The sequence below is a fragment of the Cyanistes caeruleus genome, chromosome 1 (assembly GCF_971803275.1).
Source record: "Cyanistes caeruleus chromosome 1, bCyaCae1.hap1.1, whole genome shotgun sequence".
Lineage (NCBI taxonomy): Eukaryota > Metazoa > Chordata > Aves > Passeriformes > Paridae > Cyanistes > Cyanistes caeruleus.
Genome location: NC_141701.1, coordinates 143352442 through 143376336, shown reverse-complemented (window position 1 = coordinate 143376336; position 23895 = coordinate 143352442). Strand labels below are relative to the sequence as shown.

The window sequence follows — 23895 nt, the reverse complement described above, 5'->3', positions numbered from 1 at the left end:
TAAATTCCACTACCGCTTTTAAAATAAAAGACAACATGATACCTGACCTTTAAAACCTTAAGAGTCCTGTTGTCCTACCTTTGCTCCTCTGTGTAGTAGTACTTAAATTGCCACTTTCCTTATATACACATTTGTGTCTAAATGACATTCATTGCAGTATAAAATACATCTGGTGCATAAAAATGCTGCAACTAAAGGGGAAATATCTTTCTTTAAAGACCTTTTCATGTCTTAAAATGTCTTTAAATAAAGACAATTTTGATCTCCAGTTCTTTCTCATTGTAAGTTCTGCTGCATAGTTCTGAATTATTTGGAAAAACACCCACCTCTGCTCCCTCCTACCCTATATAATCCATGACACCTTTCAAACATGCAACAGAGCAATAACTACATGTTAGCAAGTCTATGAGTACAGATCTTGGTTTTTTAAGACAGTAAACGCAGTATTTTTCACTGTATATTTATTTGTAGTTAATTCTGTGTTGACATTTTAAGTAACCTAACTTGTATTCACGTTGAATTAACTCATTTTACATGCACAGTACAGAATATTCCTGACATATAACCACCTGCTCGTGGAAGAAGTAAATCTAACTTAGGAAACTAAAAATTAACATTACAAACTCTATCCAGTGTGGTGGCACAACAGCATCATTTTCAAACTGCAACTGAGCATACTGCCAACAGAAAAACATTTTCCTGAAATAATCACTTTCTTAAAAATAAATAACGTAATGCAGTATTACTGAGTACTTAATCTGAACCACCAAAGCAGCAAACAATACCCAGGTGTGTGGGGAAAGAGAATCATACTTAACACACAAAGCTAAAGCTCTTCTCCAATCAAGGGCCCAGGAAGATACCACACATCAAATAAATCTTTGATATACCACATAATTTTAGTTGAAAAATGGCTTATTACACTTCAGTATCAGTCCCAGAAGAGTACAAAGTTTCCTATATTTAAAATACAGCATTGTCCTATTCAAGCAACTTAAATTTTATTTCCATAATTAGAAACCAACAGAAAATACTTCAGTTTGGAGTTCACACTGAGATGTATAAAGCTGATCCCTATTAGACATGTCAGGTCCCATCCAGTAGCTGTTATTTCAAATATGACCGAAATCTCCAGGAAAATACACATAATGCAGAAGGAAGAACAGCAGCAGTTTTTCAAGACACATTAAGGTAGCAGCATAAGACTCATAAGTCTTAAGGACTATGACAGCAGACACTGAAAACCACTGTTGAGTTAAGCAGACCTTCAGTTTTCAGATGTCTTCTGTTTTCTAGATTACATTTATTCTGGAAGCTACTGTTATTTTTAAGAAGGATGTTTCCAGAACACAGCAAATACATCAGCCGAAAGAAAAGAACCAAGACCTTTAAAATTTAAGAACATGGATAAAGAGGGAGGAAAAAATAAAAACAAAAAAAAATCTACAGAAAGAAAATTCTACATCCATTTGCCAACAGTTGTGTGAGAGGGTCACACTTTTGGGAAACCCTGCATATTGATCAGTTGCTTTCTCACGACAACTTAGGATATATTCAGTTCCTTGCAGCCAGCACTCAATTTTTTTTGCCTCTGACTTCAATCACAAGGCCCCTTTCTAAATCTTTAGGTATTTGGACAACTCCACATAGAAATTAATTGACATTTTATCAAATGTAACAAATTGCGACTTAAAATAAAACTTACACACAGTACTAAGCTTGAATACCTACCGCTTAGTCATCAGCAGATTGTTACTATATACAAACCTCCACTACAAATCTGGCTTCAATTAATTAATTTTAAATGCATCGTCAGAACATTTCCATTATAATGCTGCATGATTACAGGAAAAAATCAAAAACAACACACAGGTAATGCAAGAGCTATTAACTACATTATTTGAGACTCACATCTCTGCTTCAAGAGGTAAAAACATTTAATCTCTCCTGCACACTGTACTCATTTTTATCATGATCTTCTACCAGAACTTTGGCAAAAGATATGATGAAAGACGAGTAAAAGACTCCAGTCTCACACCTACCCACTCTATTCTCTCCTTTAACTTCCTTGGTAGAGCTAGAACAGGTCACATCAGGTATTGCAATCTGATCACATGAAAACAGCTACTTGGACTCATCATATCAATACTGCTGGATGCACAGTCACTGCAGAGCCCCCAGGAGAGATGTGAGTGACTATAGGTCAAGAGCAGAGAGTAGTCAATAAAGGAATTGCACGTAAAGAATCAGCAGAAACTCTCAAGACTTCGGGTATGGTCACTAAGAGAGCAGCAAGCTCTGCACAGCGCATCACAGGAGCAGAGCAGGGCACAGGGAGGCCTGGATGCACACTGGCACTGGCAGCTGGCAGCCGCATCAAAAACATCATTAATCCTCCCAAGGAGAAATTGCAAACAAAACGTATTCAACTTTGAAGCTGGATTTAAGCTTAAAAAAAATTTAAAAAAAATAAAATTAACATTAGTACTGAAGATTTAGTAGAAAGACTAAAACTTTCAAAGAAGATTCGGAGAAAGCCTTTTGAAAAACCCACCATATCAATGCACAAATAAAGCCACCACAGCCCCTGTACCTTGACCCCTGTCACAGCCCCAAAACCACTCAGAAACACCGCCTCATTTCTGGTTCATCCCCCATTTGGTAACACTCTCCTGAAAGACCTAACCGCATTAAGAACCCGATTCTATTTCCCTCTCATCTCAACTTTGTAAGGAACGGCCCATGCCGCGACATCCGCGTTCTGCTGAGAGACTGCGCTAGAGCCAAGCCGCGCGTGCCACTGGCACCTGAGGGGAAAGAAACCCAAACCCCGCAGTAAAGTTTATTTCTGCGAGGGGAACCCCGGCCACGGCAGGCTCAGGCTGTCACCGCCGTCAGCGCCGCGGGCAGCGGGGACACGGAGAGGCCACCCCGGCGGAGTGAGAACGGGAGGGAAGGGACACGCTGCCCGTCCGCTGCCGCCGCTGCACCGTCTCGGAAGAGGCTGGCTAACCGGGACAAGCAGCCACGGGGCGCGGGAGATGCAACGTCCTCACCCCTCCCGCCAGGCCGGCTCTGGGGCTCCGGCCTCCGGCCTGTGGCACAGCCCCGCGGGCCGGGGCGGGGGGCACCGCGGCGGGGCTGGGTGTCACGCAGGTCCCGGAGAGGTAACAGGCCCCGGCCCGCCGGGCGCGGGTGCTCGCGGCAGCGCCGGAGGGTGTTGGCCACTCACCCACGCAGGCAGATCCGCGGAGGAGACGCTGAGCCGCACCGCCTCCTCCTCGTCCTCCAGGAAGGCGAGCGCCCGGCCCAGGCGGGAGCTCTTGCCGCCGCGGTGCCTGCGGATCCAGAAGAGCCCGCACAGGGCGATGAGCACCCAGCTGAAGCTCAGCCCCAGGTAGCCCAGCACATACACGGGGAAGATCAGCACGAAGCTCCTCGCAAACTGCGACACCAATCCCGTCACGTCCACGCTCAGCAGCGGTGGAGGCGACTCCGACACAGGGTCCGCAGCCGCCGCATTCTCCGCGGCGGGATCCGCGGCGGACCCTGCGCCGGGGGGCTGCTTGGCGGCTGCCCCGCTCATGCTACCGCAGCGGCGGCTTCTACTGCTGCTGCCGCTCCTCTCGCTGCTCCTCCTCCTGGGGCGCTGGCTGCGAGCGGACAGGGGGCAGGGCGGCGGCGGCGCCTCCTCGCATCCCGCGCCCGGCCCCGCTCACCGCGCTCCGGCACCACCCGCCGCCGCTTCCGGGCTCGGCCGGCCCAGCTCCGAGCGCCGCTGCCGCCGGGAGGAGGCGGCTCGGCCCCGGCCGCCGCTATTGGCGCCCGCCCGCCGCACGAACGCCTCTGCTCGCCGCCGCCCCCGCCCCGGGCAGCCTCTTCCCCTCCCCTCCGCCGCTCGCTCATCCGTCCCTCGCAGGCCTGCCCGGGAAGCGCGGGTTCGCGCTGTGCCGGACCCGTGTCCCCTCCGGGCCACGGCCATCGCTGCGCGGCCTCAGGGAATGCGGGAAGAGGAGCGCGGCTCTGAGGGCACCGCCGGGAAAGAGGCTCTCGGTGGGTGGCAGGAGCAGGACGAGCGTGCCAAGGCGTGTGTGCGCTTCCTCATGGGCAAACCACACCGTCTCCCATTCTCTTCAGTCACGTACGAGGCTGAATGGTTTCTACCTGTTACGCCCTCCGATAATAACCTTCGTGTCTCGTTTTGTTCCCTGTTGATGGGTGTTATTAAAGGAGAGACTGATCAGTGCCTCAGAGAAGCCCGACGCTGGTCACTCAGCGCCTTAGTTACAACAGGTGTTTCCTGAAGCTTTACTCACACATCCTCACATAAAGCTGCCTCCTCTGCCATGTTGTTAACACACACGAGTGCCGAGGGTGGCACCTTGGGATTTGTTAAACCCAAAAAGCCGATTTTATAACAGACTTGTGTCCTGTATCCCTTTAACACCTGGTTCCCACACCATTCCTCCTATCATTCTTTACCTTTTCAAGTAACTTCAGTATACTCAGTTTCTTAAGAGGCAGCTGGTGCTTGTCCTTAGTTGTGAACTAATCAGTTTGCTAGAACACACTCGCAGATTAAACTCTGCACTCACCAGGAGTTTGGTTTTGGTGTTGATTTTTATTATTATTTTTGACGTTTTATTCTGTTTCTTTGTTTTGTTTTTGTTTGTTTGTTTTGTGGTTATTTTTGTTGGGGTTTTTGTTTGTTTTATTTTTGCTTTAAATAGCTAACCTTTCATTTAGAGGGAATGAAGAATCCCTTTTCCTTTCCTCAGATGTGAGATTTCACAAAATGTGTAGGACTTTGAAACTCAGTATTTCCACACAGTGAAGAGGGGAGAATGACTATCCGATAGGCTGAAAAGTTATGAAAACATACACAAATGGTCAAATAGGAAAGCTGTATAAGTTTTATTTTATTAGGAAGTGAAAGTAACCTCATCTCAATCATCCAGAGAAAGGGAAAGTCAAAAAGGCAATGGCATCAAAGGAAAAGTTGTTTCCTTAGTGTGGCACAGCAAAATTGGAAAAGGAATCAATATTTTGACATCCCAGTGTGGTGTTCTGTTTTCTCATCTTTCCAAAATCCCTCCATGCCTGCCATCAGACTCAATGGACCACTCTAAGCTAAAACAATTTCTGGCCATAGACTCCTGCTCATCTTTACTTCCTCTTTACCACTGATACTGTATGTTCCCCATCTGTGTATTTTAGATTCAGAACAACCAGATGATACAAAAAGATGTAATAAAATCAGTGATTTACAACTAGGTGCTAATCCAAGATTTGAAATTATAATTTACTTTGGGTCTTCTAGGGAACCCAAAACACCTACAGGCCATAACCATGAAGGAACTGAAGAGCACCATAAGATGCTAGGAAAGCTTGTGACCTTGAACTCAAGGTATCAAGTATGATGCTGTGACCCCTTTGGACACCAATGAAATAAACTACAGTAAATCTGAGTGACTTTTTGCATTTATTTAATTCCTCTCCTAATTACTTATTCTGCTTATAGTGTGACTTTAATGTCATTCATTCCTGAGTTTCAGTGTAACACCTAGTACAAGTGGCCAAATTGTATGTTGGCTCCCTCCATTACAACCAACACTGTTAATACTCTCTCATATTTTCCAGTCTTTTGTTCTCAGCCTTGGAGTCCATTGTCCATTTTATTTCCCTAGCTGGCCTCAGAGTTCAGAGAATTCTGAATCAGAATTCAAGTGTACCAGAAATTAAAATGAAAATTCAAAATGAGAGAAGAAAAAGTGTTTGAATTAATGTGATATTTGGCAAGTAACACTACCATAAGCTACATATTATTCTACTCTCATGTATGTCTATCATGTATTTTGAAAATGAGCTGGATATAGAATTTAGAGGACTACCCCATACAGTCAAATTTAATACAATGGAGAAACACAACAGAAAATAAAAATTAATCTTGTAGGAGCATTTAGGATGACAAATGTAATATCATTGTAGACCAGCAGCCTAGCACTGATCCTGTGCAGTGATTAATTAATTGATGTCAAAGTTTGACTAATCAGAACTAAAAGTGGGTGATTATGTGCCAATCAAATAGGAAAGCAGAAATAAGATCTTGTAGCATGAATTTGATAACATTTATCTGTAACATCAAGAGGAAGTTCTGATAAAGAGGTTACCACTGACTTCTAAGAACTTTTGTAGATAACTGAGTTGGGCCCACACAAAATTCTGATGTAGAAACTGGGTGGTATGAAATTAGCATAGCCATTATTGTAATAGAGAAAAAAGAGTCATGTTAAAATCAAGATATAAAGTCGGCTGCTAGGAGATAAATTAGGATTAGTTACTCCATGATAAAATTTTTAATAAAATGTTCTAGATAAACAATAGTTATTTGTTTACTCTAATCTTTTGTTGCAGATAAAGAGTTTCATAAATTGCTCAAGAATTTTGGAAGTGTTAATTTATATATTTCCTGATCCTATATTTTAATATTTAAAAAGGTAGTCATTTGTGCATCAGGATCTCCTGAAGATAATCACTTACAGCCCAGAGATTGCTCTGGCTTCTCCTTAAGTATCCAATAATCAATTGTATTAACTACACAGCTGATTATATATATTTAATTTAGATAACATTTATTCTTTTCACATCCTGCTTTTTTTAGGCCTGTTGTATTATTAGAATTTTAATTAATACTTTTTGTTTTCCAACATTCCTTTATACCCATTCTTAGCCATATGTGTTTGCTTCACCTTTTTGCTCTTTCACATGCCATACCTTTCATTGCAAAGTAGTATTATCCTAAGTTTACCTCTATATTGCTTCACCATCAGTTTGCCATGATGGTTTTTTTTCCAGTAAGTACCAGCTCTACTCTCCAAAATAACTTCCCAAAAGATCTTGTTTGTACATCACTTTTGACAATGTGAAAAATTGGGAAAATTCAGTTTATGTAGTAAAAAAGAAAACCAAAGTTTTCCCAACTTCTTTGGATTTCACACAAGAAAACGTGTTTTGGGAGTAATTTTAATTGTTATTTCATGACCATTTTCAGTAACAGTTTATTTCCCTGAAGGACAATATGTGGTATTACATCTTATTTTACCCAACAGTGTTATTTCAGTCTTATGGTTGTCTCTAGACTTTTTAGGTATTGAAGAGAATTTTTATTGAATAGAAATCTGAGAATTTTTGCTGAGGAACTTTATCCTTAAAAAAGTTTGAATTATTAATGAAAATATAATTTACATGAAATTTTATCCTAGTAGATTCTCATGTTGGAATACTCTCTACTTCTGTGCTTGATTTTATGCAGCTGTCTCAACCTGCTCCAGATTATCTAGTGTAGACCTCAAATATTTTTGCCTGCTTCAAATTATCTAATATATAACACAAGGAAGAGTCAAAAGACTATAACATACCTGAGCTTCTGTTTGGAGAAAAACTATGTACGTCTGATCCCTGCTATCACCCAGGCTGGCTTCAGTTTCACTGAATGCATAAATTGTACTCTCATGACAAGAGCCTCAAATATTTATTGCTCCTGAAGACAGAAATACTTTCCACTAAAATGTGTTTCTTAACAAGTCTTCACAATAATTATGGTCTCCTTTTTTCCCCTCATTGGATTCTTACAAGTTCAAAACTAAAGACACAAATATAACTGCAGAGATACACATTTTTGCTGTTTTGATTTATGAACCTGGAGGACTAACAGAAGCATTTTTACACTTTGCAGGAGGTCATTTATGTACATCTGCTGATAGTAATATTCAAATTTTGTTCTCATCTTCAAAAGGCCTCAGCAAAAAGTGAATTTTAAAAAGGGGGGGGGAAGACCCTACAAAGACTAGATCCTAACAAGTTCCTTTCTTCATAAAAAAACCAAAACAAAACAAAAAAAAGGGTTTTTTTCTTAATAATAGAAGAGTTTTGTTTTTTTTTATTTTTAAACCTGGTGGAAAGTGCCATTTTGTCCTGTTTTCCCTCTGAGGGGTAATATTTCCAGTAACTTTTTGGTATAATACTCTGATGTGTCATTCCACAGAGGTGAAGAAAAATGCAATATTACTCCACAGGCTTAGAGGAACAACATCAGAAGATAAAACAAAGAAACAAAAAAAGTTTATTACTATAGAATATAAAAAGCTGTGCTATTTTATTTTCCTATTTTTCAGATAACAGTGCAGGTGGAGAAGGAGATACAAGGCAGACAACAAAAAAACCTGTAGATGCTAAAATTGTAATAAAATTCTCAGGGCTACCAAACCCTTTGTTTACAACAATTTTCTTGGAAAGAAAATCTAGGGCACCCTTTTATGCTGGCTTTACACAACAGATGTGTGTCACTTTATTGCTCTGTTCACTTGAGTCTAGCCCACATTTTATGAAAGCAGTCAAACCACTCGTGTATTCATTTTGCCCACCACATTGGTGACACATTGTAGTTTATTTTAATACATGGTGGATACATTTAAGCACTCACAAATTTTAGCATTGTTATTCCAAAAGTGCTATTCTACTGTGTAATCTCATGTAGCCATTAAACTTCAGTTTGATTTCTGGGCTGTGAGTGCCATGGATGGGTCATGTCCAGCCTCTCACCCACCAGCACCCCCAAGTTCTTCTGGGCAGGGCTGCTCTCAATCTGCTCATCCACAGCCTCTGTTGAAATTTGGGGGTTCCCCCAAACCAGGTGCTTATAGATTATTATTGTTCTGCCAAAACTAGATAAATAATGCATAAAAGGCTTATAAATATTTTAGTATCCATAGATGTTTATATTTAGTGGATGTAATTTAGCTCTTAAAAGTCATACTTACATTTAATGGTGTGTTTGGACTTTTTTGTTGTTGTTGGGTTTTGAGTGTGTGTTTTGTTTGTGTGTTTCATTTTTTTCCAATAAAAGATGGGGGTTTTCTGCTCATAATTGCATGCTAGATTTACTTTTCTGCTACATGAGAAAGGAAAATATTTCACAGTTTGGACAAGTGAAAACTTTTACAGCATTTTTAATTTATTCTAGAAATATGAATACACGACAAGATATCAGGTTTGTATGCATTTGTCAAATGACTATTTAAGGCCAAGTATAAAGGGATAAATTTTAGCACTTTGAAGTCAGCCACAAACTCCCATTGAACTATGGTAAGAATGTTTCTCATATGCAAAAGCCCTTCTTCCTTTGCTTTTTCCCCCCCCTCTGTCAGTAGTCAGTTTTCTACAACCATCAACTTAAAAGTAACAGTTACATATTAACTTTTTTTTACACTCTGAAAATCGGGAACAAAGTTAAAAGAACCCAGAGGAATTTTCACTTGGTCTTTTAAACTGCACGTGTAAACGGGTTGTAAATATTTGCTGTGAAATGGCACACACCTTTCCTGCAGGCAACCATCGAGCTCACTCCAGGTGTGTTTGGTGAGCTGCCACTTGCGCTTTGTTGCAGAAATCAGTTCTGGTACATGTCACTGGGGGAAGATTATTAGCATTTAAATTTATTTACACAAGTGTTCTTCATACCTGCCTCTACCCAGCATCTGGATAAGAGGCAGATTAAGCATAGCACCCTTTTACAGTTTTTTTGCCCTGCAGTAGTTGCGCACAACTTTATTAAAAGTGAGCCAGCCACGATGAAGGATGGTTTCATGATACAGTTCACCTAGAATAGGTCGGTGCTGCAGAGGAGAACAACAGGGCTTTAGGGCTTTGAGGGTGCCCCGTTCCCAAGTCACAGGGTCTGAGTCCTCACCTGCAGAAACCCAGCTGGGCACCAACTCAGAATCACAGAATGGGTCAGGCTGGAAGGGAGCACAGTGGGTCATCTGGTCTTTCCATCACAGTTCATTAATTTACCGATTTTCAGCAAAGAGGTGATTGATGTACTACAGTTATTGAAATTACAGTATGACCAGTGGGGCGTCTGCTACAACCTCCCTGCTCAAGCAGCGTCATCCCAGAGCACACGGCACTGGGTTGTATCCAGATGGTTCTGGAATATCATCAGGGGCAGACTCCACAACCTCTCTGGACAAACTGTTCCAGTGCGTGGTGATCTGTGCAGTAAAGAAGTTCATGTTCATGTGGAAATTTCTGTGCTTCAGTCTCTGCCCAATGTCTCTCGTCCTGTTTGCTCAGCATCACCAAGCAGAGCCTGGTCCATGCTCTTGGAACCCTCCCATAGGTAACTATACACATTAACGAGGTCCCCTGTCACTTGTCTCTTCTTGAGGCCGAACAGAACCAGCTTCCTCCCTTTTCTCAAAGCAGAGATGCTCCTTCTTCTTCGTTGCCTTCCGCTGGAGCCGCTCCAGGAGCTCCATGTCTCTCTTGTACTGAAGAGCACAGAAGTGGACACAAACTCCAGATGTCCCTCAGTAGGGCTGACGAGTGGAGCAGGACCACCTCCGTGACCCGCTGGCAGCTGCTGCACCCCGGGCCTCCCTCGTCCGCGTCCCTCCGGACGCCCGGAGCGGGAGCCCCTTCCCGCGGCCCTGCCGCCCCGCAGGCGGCGCCGGCGCATCCATCGCTCGGCGAGCGGCTGCTGGCCCTGGTTGCCGGGGCGGGCCCGCGCGCAGCGCCCGATCCCGGCCCGCGGCGGCGGACGCGGCCTCCCGGCCCCATGGAGGGGGACAAGGTGAGGGGCAGCGGCCGGGAGAGCGGGGCAGGGGCGGGCCGCAGCGCCAGGGTCTCGCCTGCTGCCCCCGAGAACCCCCGCGGCTCTGCTGGGGCCGGCCGGGTCGCTTTGTTTTGTCGGCACGGCGGTGAATCCCCCCCCGCAGGAGCCGTAGCGAGGAAATCCTTATCCCGCTGGGAATGCCAACCGCACATCCCCCTGCAGAAGGGGGTGGCTGCTTACGGAAATACCCGTTGTTCAACGTTCTAGATAAAAGTGTGTTTAATAATTGATGCTTCTGTAGCCGCTAATTGTTCGAGCTCCCGAATTCTTCGGGAAAACACGTAACTTTCGCATTAAGGTGTTAAATTATTGAACGTTTGTAAAGCTCCGGAATAAAGGAAACAAAACCACGTGCGCTAACATCAATTACTGTGTGACATTTTCACTTGAAAAAGTAGAAGTGCCAATGCAGTGAGCTAGTGGGTTGCGATGGAAAAGTTAAACTTTGATATAAAATATTTCAGGTGTGTCGCTGTAAGAGTGCCAAAGAGCCAGAGGCAGTGGCAGGAACAACCACACTGAGTGAGAACCCTCCTGCTGCTTCTATCAGTCGTCCTCTCACCTATTTGAGGGCTTTCAAATTGCCAATTTATACTGGAAATAAGAAAGATAAATGTTTACATGCAAAAAATAAAGTAGTTTAGCTTAAAAATTAAAGTCAGAATTTTGTCTTACTGTTCTTCTGTTTCTTGTTCTTTGGAATCACATTTAACTGAATTCTTAAATTAGTTAAAAAGTCTTATCTTTCTAGTTGTGAAAGAAGAAACCCCTGTTGATCTCGTTCAAAGTTTATCAAAAGCAACGAGGTTTCTTTTTCTACTGACTGTTTTTTCTTTAGATTAAAGGACAGATTCTTAGCTGGTAAAAACGTTAATGGCACTTTTTGAGTTCAGTACATCTGTGACATTTCATGTGAGCTGAATGCTCTCAGGTGGATGAATTAAGACTCCAATGTCATTTAAGTAACTAAACTTAATCTGGATTTAAATGAGTATATAAGTACTTCTAAATTAGAAGACAGGTGAGAAAGTTCAATAAATCCTTTGAAAGATTGTTTAAAACATTATTGTGTGGATATTTACTTACAGAGGGACAGAGGTCTCAACCCTTTATAAAATATCTCCTTTTCCCTGTTTGTTTATTATACTTCTGCAAAAGCAGAGATTTAAGTGGAAAATCACCATACACAAAAGCAACAGTTATTGGTTGTGGTTGGGAGGTGAAAACTGCAGACCCCAGAAAACTGACATATGTATATTATTGGGTGCCAGAGAACCACCTCTGAATGTTTGCTGTGTGCTTTTTGCCTCAGCTTTGAAATAAATCTGAAGCTGCCTTTGCTGATGTTGTCTGTTGGCTGTGCTGACTTTATGCTATTAAAATAATTCTTTCTTTGCTGATATGTACCTAAATATTGTCTAAAACCAGAACATGATTTTAAATAGGTTACTGTTTGAGAGTATAATACAGCATTCTTTCTTCCCATCCATATCCTTCCTTCCAGGTTACATTCACAAAAGTTCTGTTGAGTTTCTTAGGCTTTGTTAAAGGTTGACTTAAGAAAACTGTCAGCTTTGTTTTCACTTTCTCATCCGACTCTCTGCAATAGTGAATATTTGTGGTTTTTGCCTTTTTTAAGTATCAGAAGGAAAAAAAACAACAATTTGTTTGTTACAAATACTGCCTTCTTGGGACTTCTCATTGACTTTAGAAGTTTACCAGTCCACTACAGCTTTCTATAAAATCCAAGTTTGAAAAGCAAGGTTTTTTAAATGTGGAATAATTTGAAAAATATATATACTGTTAAAATACTGCCTCCATATAATGAATTAACAAAAAAAAAAAAAAAATGGGCACCATTTGTTTATTTTCTTCTACCAGTGCAGCTCATCATTACAATATTTATCAATGATTATTTTCAGTAGCTTTTGCCAAGTCTAAATTTGATAATAAGGATAGCCTGATCATGTCACTTTGGATATGGTCATCATCCTTCAATGAACTAGTTAAAATTTTCAATAGATTGAAATTCCTCATTTGTGTCCTCAAACAATATGATTTTATTTAGGCTTTTTGACAGCAGTCAAGCAGCCAAGAGCAGGAGCTCTCCAAATGCAGATAGAAGAAATATAACCTATTTTACTAGGGAGCACTCTAGTGAAACAATCGTGTACTTTGATTAGTTTCATTAACATTTTTACCTTCAGTTCTACTTACAAATATTTCATATGCAGTTAACTTACACATATAGTCTGAGCTTCAGGCTTCTTCCACGTCCAGTCAGGTGAGATTTACTGTAAATAGATACTAGAGCTAAATCAAATTAGTGTTTGCATGATCCTTTCAGTGATATTTGCCATGTGTACCTTGATCCTTTCCTTAGAAATATGATTAATTGTTAAATGATTTACTTCTCTATGCAAATTAGTCACTCAGTCTTTTCTGCACTTTCTGTTCTAGAAAAGAACCAAAGAAGATACTTGGAAAGCAGAAGAACTTAGGAAACATCTAAAGGTGGATTTATTTCATTTCTGCTAGTCTTGATGTTAAGCTGCCTTTCAGGACTAGAATTTATTGAAGAGTTCACTCTGTTCTACAAGCCACTCTGCCTTGTGGAACCTGCAGTAGCTTTTTAACACTTCCTGGTGCACCAGACACTTTAAATCTGCATCACTGAATATAAATGATACAGGGCTTTAATGTGTAGCTGCTGAGTTCCTTGTCACAACTGACTGTTCTGGAATCTCTCCAGTCCAAGGTTACCCAGAGGCCAGCCCCACTCAGCTCTTCCTGGCTACATGAATCATATAATACCCTACAAATTTCTGTATTAGGTAAATGGGAATAATGCATTTTTACAGTAATCACACAGCAGTCAATGGGGTATGAATTGCTGGTCACCCAAATCCAAGTGACAGCTCTGCTTTATATTTATTATTCACTTTCCTAAAATGTATATTATCTATTGTATTTATTATCATCATCTATCATGTTCGTCTTGTGTTTTTAAACTGGTTGATTACATTATCCCCTAATCAAATAGTCATTCAGGCTGCAGTCAGTTACATCATTGATATTTATATTTGGTTTGTGCTGTATTTTTTAAAAGCTGTTTTCCAATATGTGTTATTATTATTCCATTTATTAGGTTTTTTTTCAATAAGCACAGACATAATGTTAGTATTTACAAAGTAAGCCCAGAACTAAATCAGCATTTTAATATTGTTTGGGAAATTAAACATACATTTAGTAATTCAGCAATTTTTTTTTTCACATGAATATGCTCTTATCAAAATAGATTGCTGAATTATAATGATAGATTTTCTATTTTATTTCAGGCATCACTACCAGATAGTAAAAATGAAGACCAAAAACACAGAGAGAAGAAACTGCAGAGAGAGAGGACTGTTTATGACATAGACCCTAACAGACGTGAACTCAGAGGCAGAGAGAAGAGCAAGGAAAGAACAAGAGAGAGAGAAAGGTTTAAATCCAGTGAAAGGAACAGGGATAAACGGAGAGAAAGGGAACAGGAACACCAGAGAGAAGACCGAGAGAGACACAAAGATAAGGTTCAAGAGTCATATTTGGAGGAGAGACATGGTATACTAAAACATAAAGACAGGGAGACTGGTAGAGAACGAGACAAAAAGCACAAGACATATGAGATAAAGCAAACAGATCCACAAAATTACCTGGAATCATTTGAAGGAAGAGATACAGAACATCACAGAAGAAGAGAAATCAGGCATCGTTTGGGTAAGTAATTTTGGGCTGCTGTTGTACTTGGAAATATTTGATATTTAGATAGGAATACTCTGAAACCATATCCCATCTGTGCAGAGAGGATGAAACAGGCAGGTGTGAGTACCTACTGGCATGTGTATTTTATGGAATGTTTTGGTAACCTAGTTTTATTTTGATGCTTTAAAAAAAATGATGCTTGTTTCTCTTCCTCTGAAGAGAGGATGGATGTCACTAGTTTTGCTGGTCAGTGCCTGGACACTCTCTACTGAGTGATGACCCATTCACTTGCAGGGTGATTGCTGAAATCAGTAGCATGTGTCATTACTTTTACCATTACACATGATTAGAGGGATTCATTAGGAGAGAAGAAGCAATAACCAGCTTTGGAGAGAGAATTTCAACAGAATTCCTGTTCAGAAAGCTCTTACATTAGAGAAAACACATTGCTAAAATACTATTTTCTACATGCTAATTATGTACAGAATTTGTATATTGTAAAATCTGTTCCCTAATTTATACATCTGTGTTCTAGAGGAGGAGAAAGCAAGAACTGAAGAGCGAGAAAGAAGACATAAAGCACAGAAGGTAAAGGAAGTTAGTGAAGTGTTTCCATAACAGAATAAGGTAGAATTGTAGAATAATGAAGAAGCTGGATCAGACTGTTTCCAAAGAAATCCGGGAGATACATAGATAGTAAGGTGATTACAAGTGTACAAAACACAAACAAAATATATCTCAGGTACCTGATATTTTTTTCTTTTTTTTTTAAGCAAACATGAAATCAAATTTTCATAGCAAACAGTGCTTCATTTTTCAAATCAAAAGTTTCCATTTTGCTATTTATGCCTCTATGACAAAGGTAATTGATGAGTGTATGTCCTACTTTAGACCACCTAGTGGATAAGAATTAATTTTTTGTGTGAAGAACATATAATTCAAAGATTTTTCTTTAGCAAAGTGTGCAGTGTCCAAGAAGAAACACCAAAATCTTAAGTGCAGTCATAATTTGAAACTTGTTATTATAGGAAATAAAAAAAAAAATGTATGGAAATCCATGTGACAGAATGATTAAGTTCTTACAATGAAATCATTTTAATAGTCAAATATGAATAGATTTGTGAAGATTGAACAGTCTTGGAGAACTTTTTAATATTATTTTCCCCTTTGCAGGATAATGATTTAAGAAAGAAAATTGAGAAAGTTTTAGCCTACAAAGTTGAAGAAGGTGAACGTGTACACAAGTTAGAGAAACATCAAGAGCTGGATAAAGAGATAGAAAGAAAACACAGAGAAAAAAAAGAACATTCTGTTGGGACAGAAAAAGAGAGGCTTTCTAAAGAGAAAAGTCATAAACGTTATGGAAAGGGAGAGGAAGAAAAACATAAATCGAAGAGATCCAAAGAAAAGTCTTCCCATGGAGACAGAGAGGGGCCAGCAGCAGAAGCTAATGAGAGAGTAAAAAGTAGAGAAAATGAAAGAAAGAAATATGATATAAAGGTAGGTTTTGGTAAAACATTACCTTATCACTTTCTTTAATTATTAGTGTATTGTTAATAGGGGAATGATAAAAATGCTAGGATTTTCAGTCAACATTTTCTGACATTTGAGGGTAAGGTGGTAGATGAAAACACTACATCTGTATTTAAGTATGCTAATTCAGAATTGATTCCTTCCATAAAATTTAAACAAAAAGCCCTGCCTATATGTTAGAAATGTCTTTTATTAATAAAATTCTTTCTTGCTATGATTTTGAAATTTTTGCGAACACTTTGGAGTGGAGATGTCATAAGGCTTGAGGTCCATTAAAGTTTATTGGCTGCCTTTGTAGCAAAAAGTGTGATTTAGTAGAAACTAATTTTGTGTTGTCTATGAAGGGAGAACAGCTATCCAGCTCATAAGTAGGCATGTGAATAAAGACCCTTTATATTTGTGGGGTTTGCCTGTACTTCTGAAGCCATAGAATATCTTTTATGTTTGTAATATAGAACATGAGGTTATATCCTAGAGACTTAATCAATAATTTGTCATTTTTTTCCTGATTTTTCTAAGTATTTATTCAACAAAACTGAGAGAAGGAATCTCTAGGAATTTGTAACTCTTAAATAAATTTTATGAGACATACAACACTTGAGATGGTATAGGATAGTTTCTTCTGCTGCCTAAAGACAAGATGTACAAGCTTCTAAAATAGAAGTTGAGAAATATATTTTCTAGTGACAATATGAGTAATTTTCAGTGTAGGGGCTCTCCATGAACAATTCTTGTAACTGACTGTCTGCAGCAGACAACAAAAGTCTATCAGGGACTTGCTCAATGTTTGACTTCTTGGAAATTTGCTCAGGTAGCTGTTACACAACACACGCACTGATGCTTCTGTCCCAGAGTTATATTTTGATTTCTGTTTCTGAATAGAGACAAAGACCTTTATCTTAAACAGCCTATTGAATAAATTTCCAAACTTAAGAAAAGCCTTCAAAATACAGAATTTAAGATTCAAGTCCCTCTTCTGGGGATTAAAAGTGCCTGAGACTGTTCTCTGTCCCTGTGTCCAGTTTGTGTGAATTGTAGTACATGCTGTTAAAGTCTCATGTTTTGGAACAGGCTTGCTGCAGCCTCACAAGGCCAGCTTTTCAGAGCGTCTTACAAGCAATGACTGAAATAAAATATAGTCTGTAACTGAAACAATTCATTAGGAACCTTTTTTACCATTTGATGAGAGTTCAGCTAATACAGGTTGATATACATATTCCTTCCCAGCATTTCTGACTCATGAGTGTTGTGCCTTCTTTCACAGAACAATGAATACAAAAAGGAGGACAAGATTCAAGAAGAAATGAGACATCAGCTAATAAGGTCAGTTCAGGGATTTAAAATAATTATAGACTAAATGGTGTCTACTAAGATTCAGTCATCACCAAACCAATAAGCATAAATTCTTAATCTCACATATCTGGGGATAATATTTTTCTTTTTTTTTTTTCTTAGGCCCAATAGTACATAAATTACAAAAAAAATCTATTGCCTCTAAGATGAATCAGATTAAAATGTATGTATTTGTATTCCTTTAATTATTTTTCTTCATCCGGGTAGCAAGAGATACTCTTCAGTCCTTGTAAACTGCATATATATTAATCTGGGCACTTAGTTTTGGAGACAAAAATGCTGTATTTTACCACCTGGAAATTCACTATGTAGTCATGTGGACCTATGTAAGGTTCATGATGAACTACATAGGGCTCTATTATGTTGTTTAGTTTAATTTGACTATCAATACTCAGTTCCTGTCCTAGATGGTATCTAAAACATTTTATTTATATATATAGCAAGTTTGCAGTTGAATATGAAAGGAAAAGTTCCAGATACCCTCAGCAGGATCAGTTAAATTTCAGGATTATATTTTTAAGTTTTATTACTAGCAAATATAAATCTGAGAGAAGTTTCCTGTATATTTTAATACTTCGAATTCCATAATTCATAAGCCTTGTGACATTCTTGAAGAACTTTGTGAAGTGTAATTCTCTGGGTACATTGTTGGCTGCAATTCTGACTCTTAAACCCTAGTTTAGCTTCCTGGCTGAATACGAGTCTGGGTTGTTTGCTTCTGGGGACACTGGCAGTGAAGTCACTGCCAGTGTTGGCTGAGTATTACTAATGTTAAGCGTGGGACAGACCACTTTGGCTGAAGTGAATTTGTGGAAGTGTATTCCTGTTGAAATATTTCAGAATACACGTTGGGATGCTACCTGGCAGCAGCACTCAGCTGTGTCAGCAGTGCTGAATATTCAGGCAATGTTTTGAGGCTGTTGCTGCTGGGGTTGTGGCTGAGTCATTGTTTGTGCATAGCTGGGAAAGAAGAGTTTAGCCATTCCTGAATGGCAGGGAAGGCAGCATGGTTTAGAGAGATGTCCTGAAGGCCTGCTTCAGTTTCAAGCACTGTTAATGTTGAACCCACTCCAATTTGTTATGACAAACTTTAATTTTAAAAAATTATAATTTTGTTGCCTTTTCCTATGTCTGTCAATCCCAACAGTAGTATATACAAATACTCACACAAGAAGTAAAAATACTCTCTTCTTGAAGTCTGATACTTTCTACTTATTCTCAACTTATTAAATAATCAAATACATTACTGAGTAGCAAAGCTTTTTGTTGATTTGCTCCTGCTCTCTGACCCTGATTGTATTGTCCTCACAAATAAGACTCCTGAATGAAAAACCTGGTTTGAAATCTGTCTTTGATTTATAGCTTTAGAGTATATTGTACCAAACTGATCTTGATCTCTGATTTGCTGAAAATATTAATACAAATAATAAATGTGCGGGGTTATGAAATTTTTTTCCTTACTACTTTGTCTTGTCTTTTTATGCGATTATAGGTGTTAAATTTGGACAAAGTTTCTGAATTATTTCCTGGTTTATCAATTGGTTATTTAATTATCCTTTTGTATCAACAGAAATATATAAAAATACTTGTAGAAATATTTCAGTTAATTGGAAATTTCCAACTGTTTTTCCTTTTCAGGGAAAAGCCTTTTTTTTTACTAAAACAAACAAAATCCCCAGAAAACAAAACAAACAGAGTTGTTTTCTTATGAGTTAACCAATACATTAATTGTTCTCTTTTTGAATAGGACTGCAAAAGATAAAGGAAAACTCATCGAAAAAGAGGAGATGGACACAAGACAAGAGGTAAAACTAAGGAAAAGGAAATGATTTTTATATTTTGAAATTATTTATTTTAATATTTTCAAATGAACAGGTGCAGACAGAACCAAATTTTCAGCAAGTCTGAAGCTCTATAGATTTGGGTTTATTTGGAGCAGTCTGTGCAGATACAGCCTAACTCTACCATAACAATTTTAAAAAGTTTCATGATATTTTCAACTAATTGATTCAGCTTGTCTTTAAGTGTGAATTTCTGTGGTGAGGACCTAAATTTCATTTTTAGTTTGTGGAGAGAAATGGGCAGAGTTCAGTACTCTTATACTTGGACTCCTTTTCCATTATCTTCTCTGTGTTCATTGGCAATAGGAGGCAGCCCAGGAGGGAGAAATTCCACTTAATTCCTACCTGACTCAACAAGGAGACTTAAATTCCAGAGATTTGCATTTTATGCTGTTGATTTTTTTTGTATATTTATTGCTTCAAATGCCACAGCCTTCCAGGTATTCCAGCATGATTTCCTAATCCTGCTTTGTATTGGTAATATATAGATTTTCTCTATAAATTCTTTAAAGTAGGAACCCAGGCAACTGCTGACGAGTGGAGGTTTTTAGTGTGTAAAAACCATATATGTACCAGGTGCATCTGTGTTATTAATGAAGCTCTGTGGGCATTTCTGAGATGATCATAGGTAATAAAAACTACAAAGTAGCCTAATAGCTAATAAAGACTCACCTTTGTTGAGTGTGTTACCAAAGGTGTCTGACTAAATGGAATTAGGATTTTTTTTTTTTAAATTATATGAATTCTAGATACTGCTGAGTCCCCGCAACCTTGCAGAAAGAAGAAATCAGAGAAATTTCTCACAACCTAAGTTATACTGGGGGATTCAGTCTGTTAATGAAACAGTGCAAATGTTGAAACCAGGAAAGCTGCCATAAATAAATGTCATTATTTTAATCAAGTTAATAATCTAGAGAAAGGAAATGTATTTGGAAGTTACTGCAGGGATACTGTGAATCTTATTCCATGTAAATAAAGTAGAGGATTCAATACCAGCAAAATTATTTACATATAAAAATTATCTTATTCTCCTGTTATATCCATGTCTCTGCTTTCCTGGTTTCAACATTTGCACTGTTTTATTAAAGGATTGAGTCCCTCAGTATAACATAGGCGTAGGGATACTTTTGTCTAGTCTTCAAAAGAGTAGGGCAATTGTATTTTGTTGTTAGCACCAGCAATGAAATTGTAGGCAATGCACCAGTTTTTATGTTTTTTCCAATAAAAATACTGGTAAAAACCAGTTGGTCTTCCCAAGATAAGTTTGAGTTCTGTTTTTCTTCTTGTACTATTAGTTTAATTCAGCAATTTTCACGTGATAATACAATTTTATTTACCTGTATAAGCTATAAGCTTTATGTTTGCTTGAAAATGTAGAAATCTCTGAGAACAGCAACTATTAATTTATTGTATGGTAAGATTTGGCAGATAAGAGATTTTATTTTGTAAGATTATTTAATGGTTTCATTCATTTTTCTTTTTTAGGAAATGAAAGATACAAACATCTCTAATCCAGACACAGGACTTGAGGATTTTTCACCAAATTATGAAAATGACTTTGAAGTAAGTAAAAGCATACAGTTGTCTGTCTGAAGTAATTCTTAAGTATCAAAATAGAGAATAACTTTGTTCACAGAAATAAACAGGTTTTTAGTTATTTTTTAGGTGACAGTGACCTTAATTTGGCTAACAGTAGATAGTGAGTAATTAAAATGTTAAGTATAAAGTCTCTGCTATGTATTTAGTTAGTTTTCATCAGAGGTTGGAAACCAACTTCTGGTTTTTTAGTTGAAGTGTTTACAAAATGTTTTCTCTGCCTTTTTGGATTTCAATTATTTAAATTACTTTCTGTGAAGAATGCTGAATTTTTAAAATAATCAGAGCTGACAACTTTAGGTAAAAAATGAAAAAAAGCCAGTTCCTTTATCACTGAAAAAATATCATAGGAAAAAGGTATTGATACATAACATTCACTTCACTAATTTGTTTAATTGAATTCCCTGTTTTTAGGGGAATTCTCTTTTGTTTACTTTAAAGTTATTAAGCTACAAGAGTGTGTGGGATGTGCTTTCATGGTGAGCTGAACTAGAATCATCTTTGTTCAGTGAGGGTAGAACTCCTATCATGTCAGGAGTGATGATTTACACTGTTGAGCTGGTCACTTTGCCCTTTGCCATTCAGTGAAGAGAAATAAGCACATTTAAGACTTGTTCATATCATATGTGTTAGGTGATTATTTTAGCATGACATGAATTGTCTTAGTTAAAGGAATTAATCAAAGGGTGACCCTTAGGCATAGACAGGGAGTGTGGCAGTTTAGTAAATTTGAGTCTGCCATTAAAGGACAGCTTGAATTAAAACTGTCAAAAAAACAACTTCATACATCCCTGAAGCATTTATGCCACTGAACACTGTTATTTTATTTCTTTAAAGATCACATAATTCACCTAAACATAGAGTATCTACTTTAGGATATTAAATAAAAAGACTATTTTGGGCACTGTAGAACAACACTGATATTATCTTCTCTAGATTAAAATTACTGCACAATCAAGAGCTGCCATTTTCTTTCCATCAGTTATTTTAGAGTGCCTTTCAGTCAGAGGATTTGTAGCCATCTGTATGAGGTTTCTATTTTGACACCATTTTATAATTTCTGTGAAATATTGAAAAATACATCTAATAGTCTGCGTTTACTAAGTATGGAAAGTTCTGTTACTTTCAAAGGACTATGAAGATGATTTTGAAGATGATGAAGACAAAAGTGGTGAAGCAGGAGATGCAGAAGAAAACCTAAGAGAGGTTCCATTTTCCAGAACTTCAGAAATTGAAGAAATTCAAAGAGCAATTACTGCAGAAAATGATAGGATTTTTACTCCATTGCCAAAGAAACTGGAAAATAAAAAAAAGGAACCAGTCATGGGTATGTGACTAGTACCAGCCCTTTTTTTATTAAATGTATGAGTAACACATACAACTTACAAGTCAGCTGGCCACTTTTTCTAAAAGTCTGCCTAAAGACCAAAATCTGGTCCTCTGGATGAATCATGTAGATTTGTGGTAAGCACTGTAACGTCCACATTGCTAAATGATTCATAGGCATTACTAATCATTTAAATTGTGAAATATAAAAAGTACAGACTGACATTTAATATGTCTTATTTTGGGTAAAAGGAGCATATGAGAGTCTGGATTTTGAAAACTTAAAGAGTTGGAACAGTCTGCTGGAACAGTCTGGGGCTTCCGCTGGCATTAAATTCACCTTTTTCTTTTAAGCGAAGTTGAAGCAACTGTTTTGGAGGGAAGGCAAGAAAAATATCAATACTACTCAAATATATAGCACTTTATCACTTTTAAATGCAAGCTCTTTCTGAAATGTCTGGCATTCAATTGATCTCACACCTGTGAGTGCCAGAGCTGCTTATTTAAGTACAGTTGTGGTTCTCCTTTGCAGTCCGTACTGAAGTGAACAACCACATAGAATCATTGTGTAATAGAATATTTAATAGCTTTTTAGTCTGGTTCAAAGTTAGTGCAGTCATGGAAGAATAGCATGGAGTTTCTGTAAGTCTTTACAGTATCTATTAAAGGTCTTTTCCAGCCTAGAAAAGCTGGAATACTGTCAATTCTGAAATTCCAGCTGATTCTGTCAATACATTTTCAGTTAATGGTCATTGCAGCCAGAACCAGCATACTATTATGTGAATTTCTTTTTGCAGAAGATTTATGCAATTATTATTTTTCTAATGAAAAGTACAGAATCAATAAAGATTTTTAAATTTCAGAATTGTGAAGCACTTGGTGATTCATTCTTAATTACACAACATTCTTTTTTTGATGAACTTTTGATTTCGTTTACTTAAAATGGTGGCTGATCAGTCTGGCGATTATTTTTATAAGTTTAAAAGCATTTTACTAGTATTGCCTAAAAAGGTGGTCATCCTTTGAGGAAGTGAAAGCACCATTAGTCCTGACTGGAAGTTGGATCTTAAGGTCAATTAAATAAAACCTAGCCAGGAAAGATAGATGTGACATCAGTTGTTGTAGTTGGTCTGTTAACTGTGGCTTTTCAAGGAACAGTTTTCAATGTTTGCTTTATTCATTTAAGGACATTAGTTAAGACTGTGTTGATGAGGTTCTCCTCTACCTGTGTTCTTACTCAGAGGTGTAGTGTGGACGTGGTGAAGTCTGTGTGACTTTAATGCAATTTTTAGAATTTATCACAGTGTGTTTTACTGTGCACAGAGGAACAAGGCACCGGCTGATAGCAAGAGAAAGAAAGAGACATTTTCTGCATCAATCTTCTAAAGTAAAAATTGCAATAGTCAGCAATTTTGAATTGATTTATAAAGAGCCATTGCAAAGGCCATATGCTGGCCCATTACTGATGTTAAACTTACTGCTCTGAAAATGGTGATAGAGCACTTTGTGTAATGAGCATGAGGAACTTTTAGTAGCTGTTTTGTAACAAATCTGCTGTTTTTTAGACTTACTGCTTAACATTTTCATGCTCTTTGAAGAATGGTAACACTGTGTTTTACAATATCACAGAAAGGCAAGATTCTTCTGTCAGAAGCTCTTTTTGTGGAATATTCATGGATTTCCAAATGGCAAACCAAAGACAAAGCAGCCGAAGTATGGCCAGTAAGCAGAAGTAAGTGTATTTTAAATAATCCTCACAAAATGGCAGCTCGCTATGTGAGATATTTGAACTATGTGAACTTTATAAACTTGAGGCTTATGGAATCA

General features: G+C 38.3%; 2 protein-coding genes across 5 annotated transcripts in view; one reads left to right on the top strand and one right to left on the bottom strand.

The window, feature by feature from the left end:
- Positions 1-5516, bottom strand: part of ESYT2 (extended synaptotagmin 2) — an 83010-nt gene extending 77494 nt beyond the window's left edge. For all 3 annotated transcript variants that reach the window (XM_086864999.1, XM_086865007.1, XM_086865016.1), the window contains exon 1: positions 3233-5516. In XM_086864999.1, the coding sequence (XP_086721125.1) occupies positions 3233-3586 (354 nt within the window). In that variant the 5' untranslated portion in view covers positions 3587-5516. The remainder of the gene's footprint in view (positions 1-3232) is intronic.
- Positions 5517-6441: 925 nt separating this feature from the next.
- DYNC2I1 (dynein 2 intermediate chain 1) overlaps positions 6442-23895 on the top strand; it is a 30257-nt gene continuing 12803 nt past the window's right edge. For both annotated transcript variants that reach the window (XR_015279664.1, XM_086864981.1), the window contains exons 1-10: positions 6442-10633; positions 13136-13189; positions 14014-14434; positions 14955-15007; positions 15593-15919; positions 17217-17275; positions 19053-19110; positions 20632-20709; positions 21874-22069; positions 23698-23800. Coding sequence is in view for 1 of the 2 variants with exons in the window: in XM_086864981.1 (XP_086721107.1) it covers positions 10364-10633; positions 13136-13189; positions 14014-14434; positions 14955-15007; positions 15593-15919; positions 17217-17275; positions 19053-19110; positions 20632-20709; positions 21874-22069; positions 23698-23800 (1619 nt within the window). In the remaining variant the exon portion in view is untranslated. The remainder of the gene's footprint in view (positions 10634-13135; positions 13190-14013; positions 14435-14954; positions 15008-15592; positions 15920-17216; positions 17276-19052; positions 19111-20631; positions 20710-21873; positions 22070-23697; positions 23801-23895) is intronic.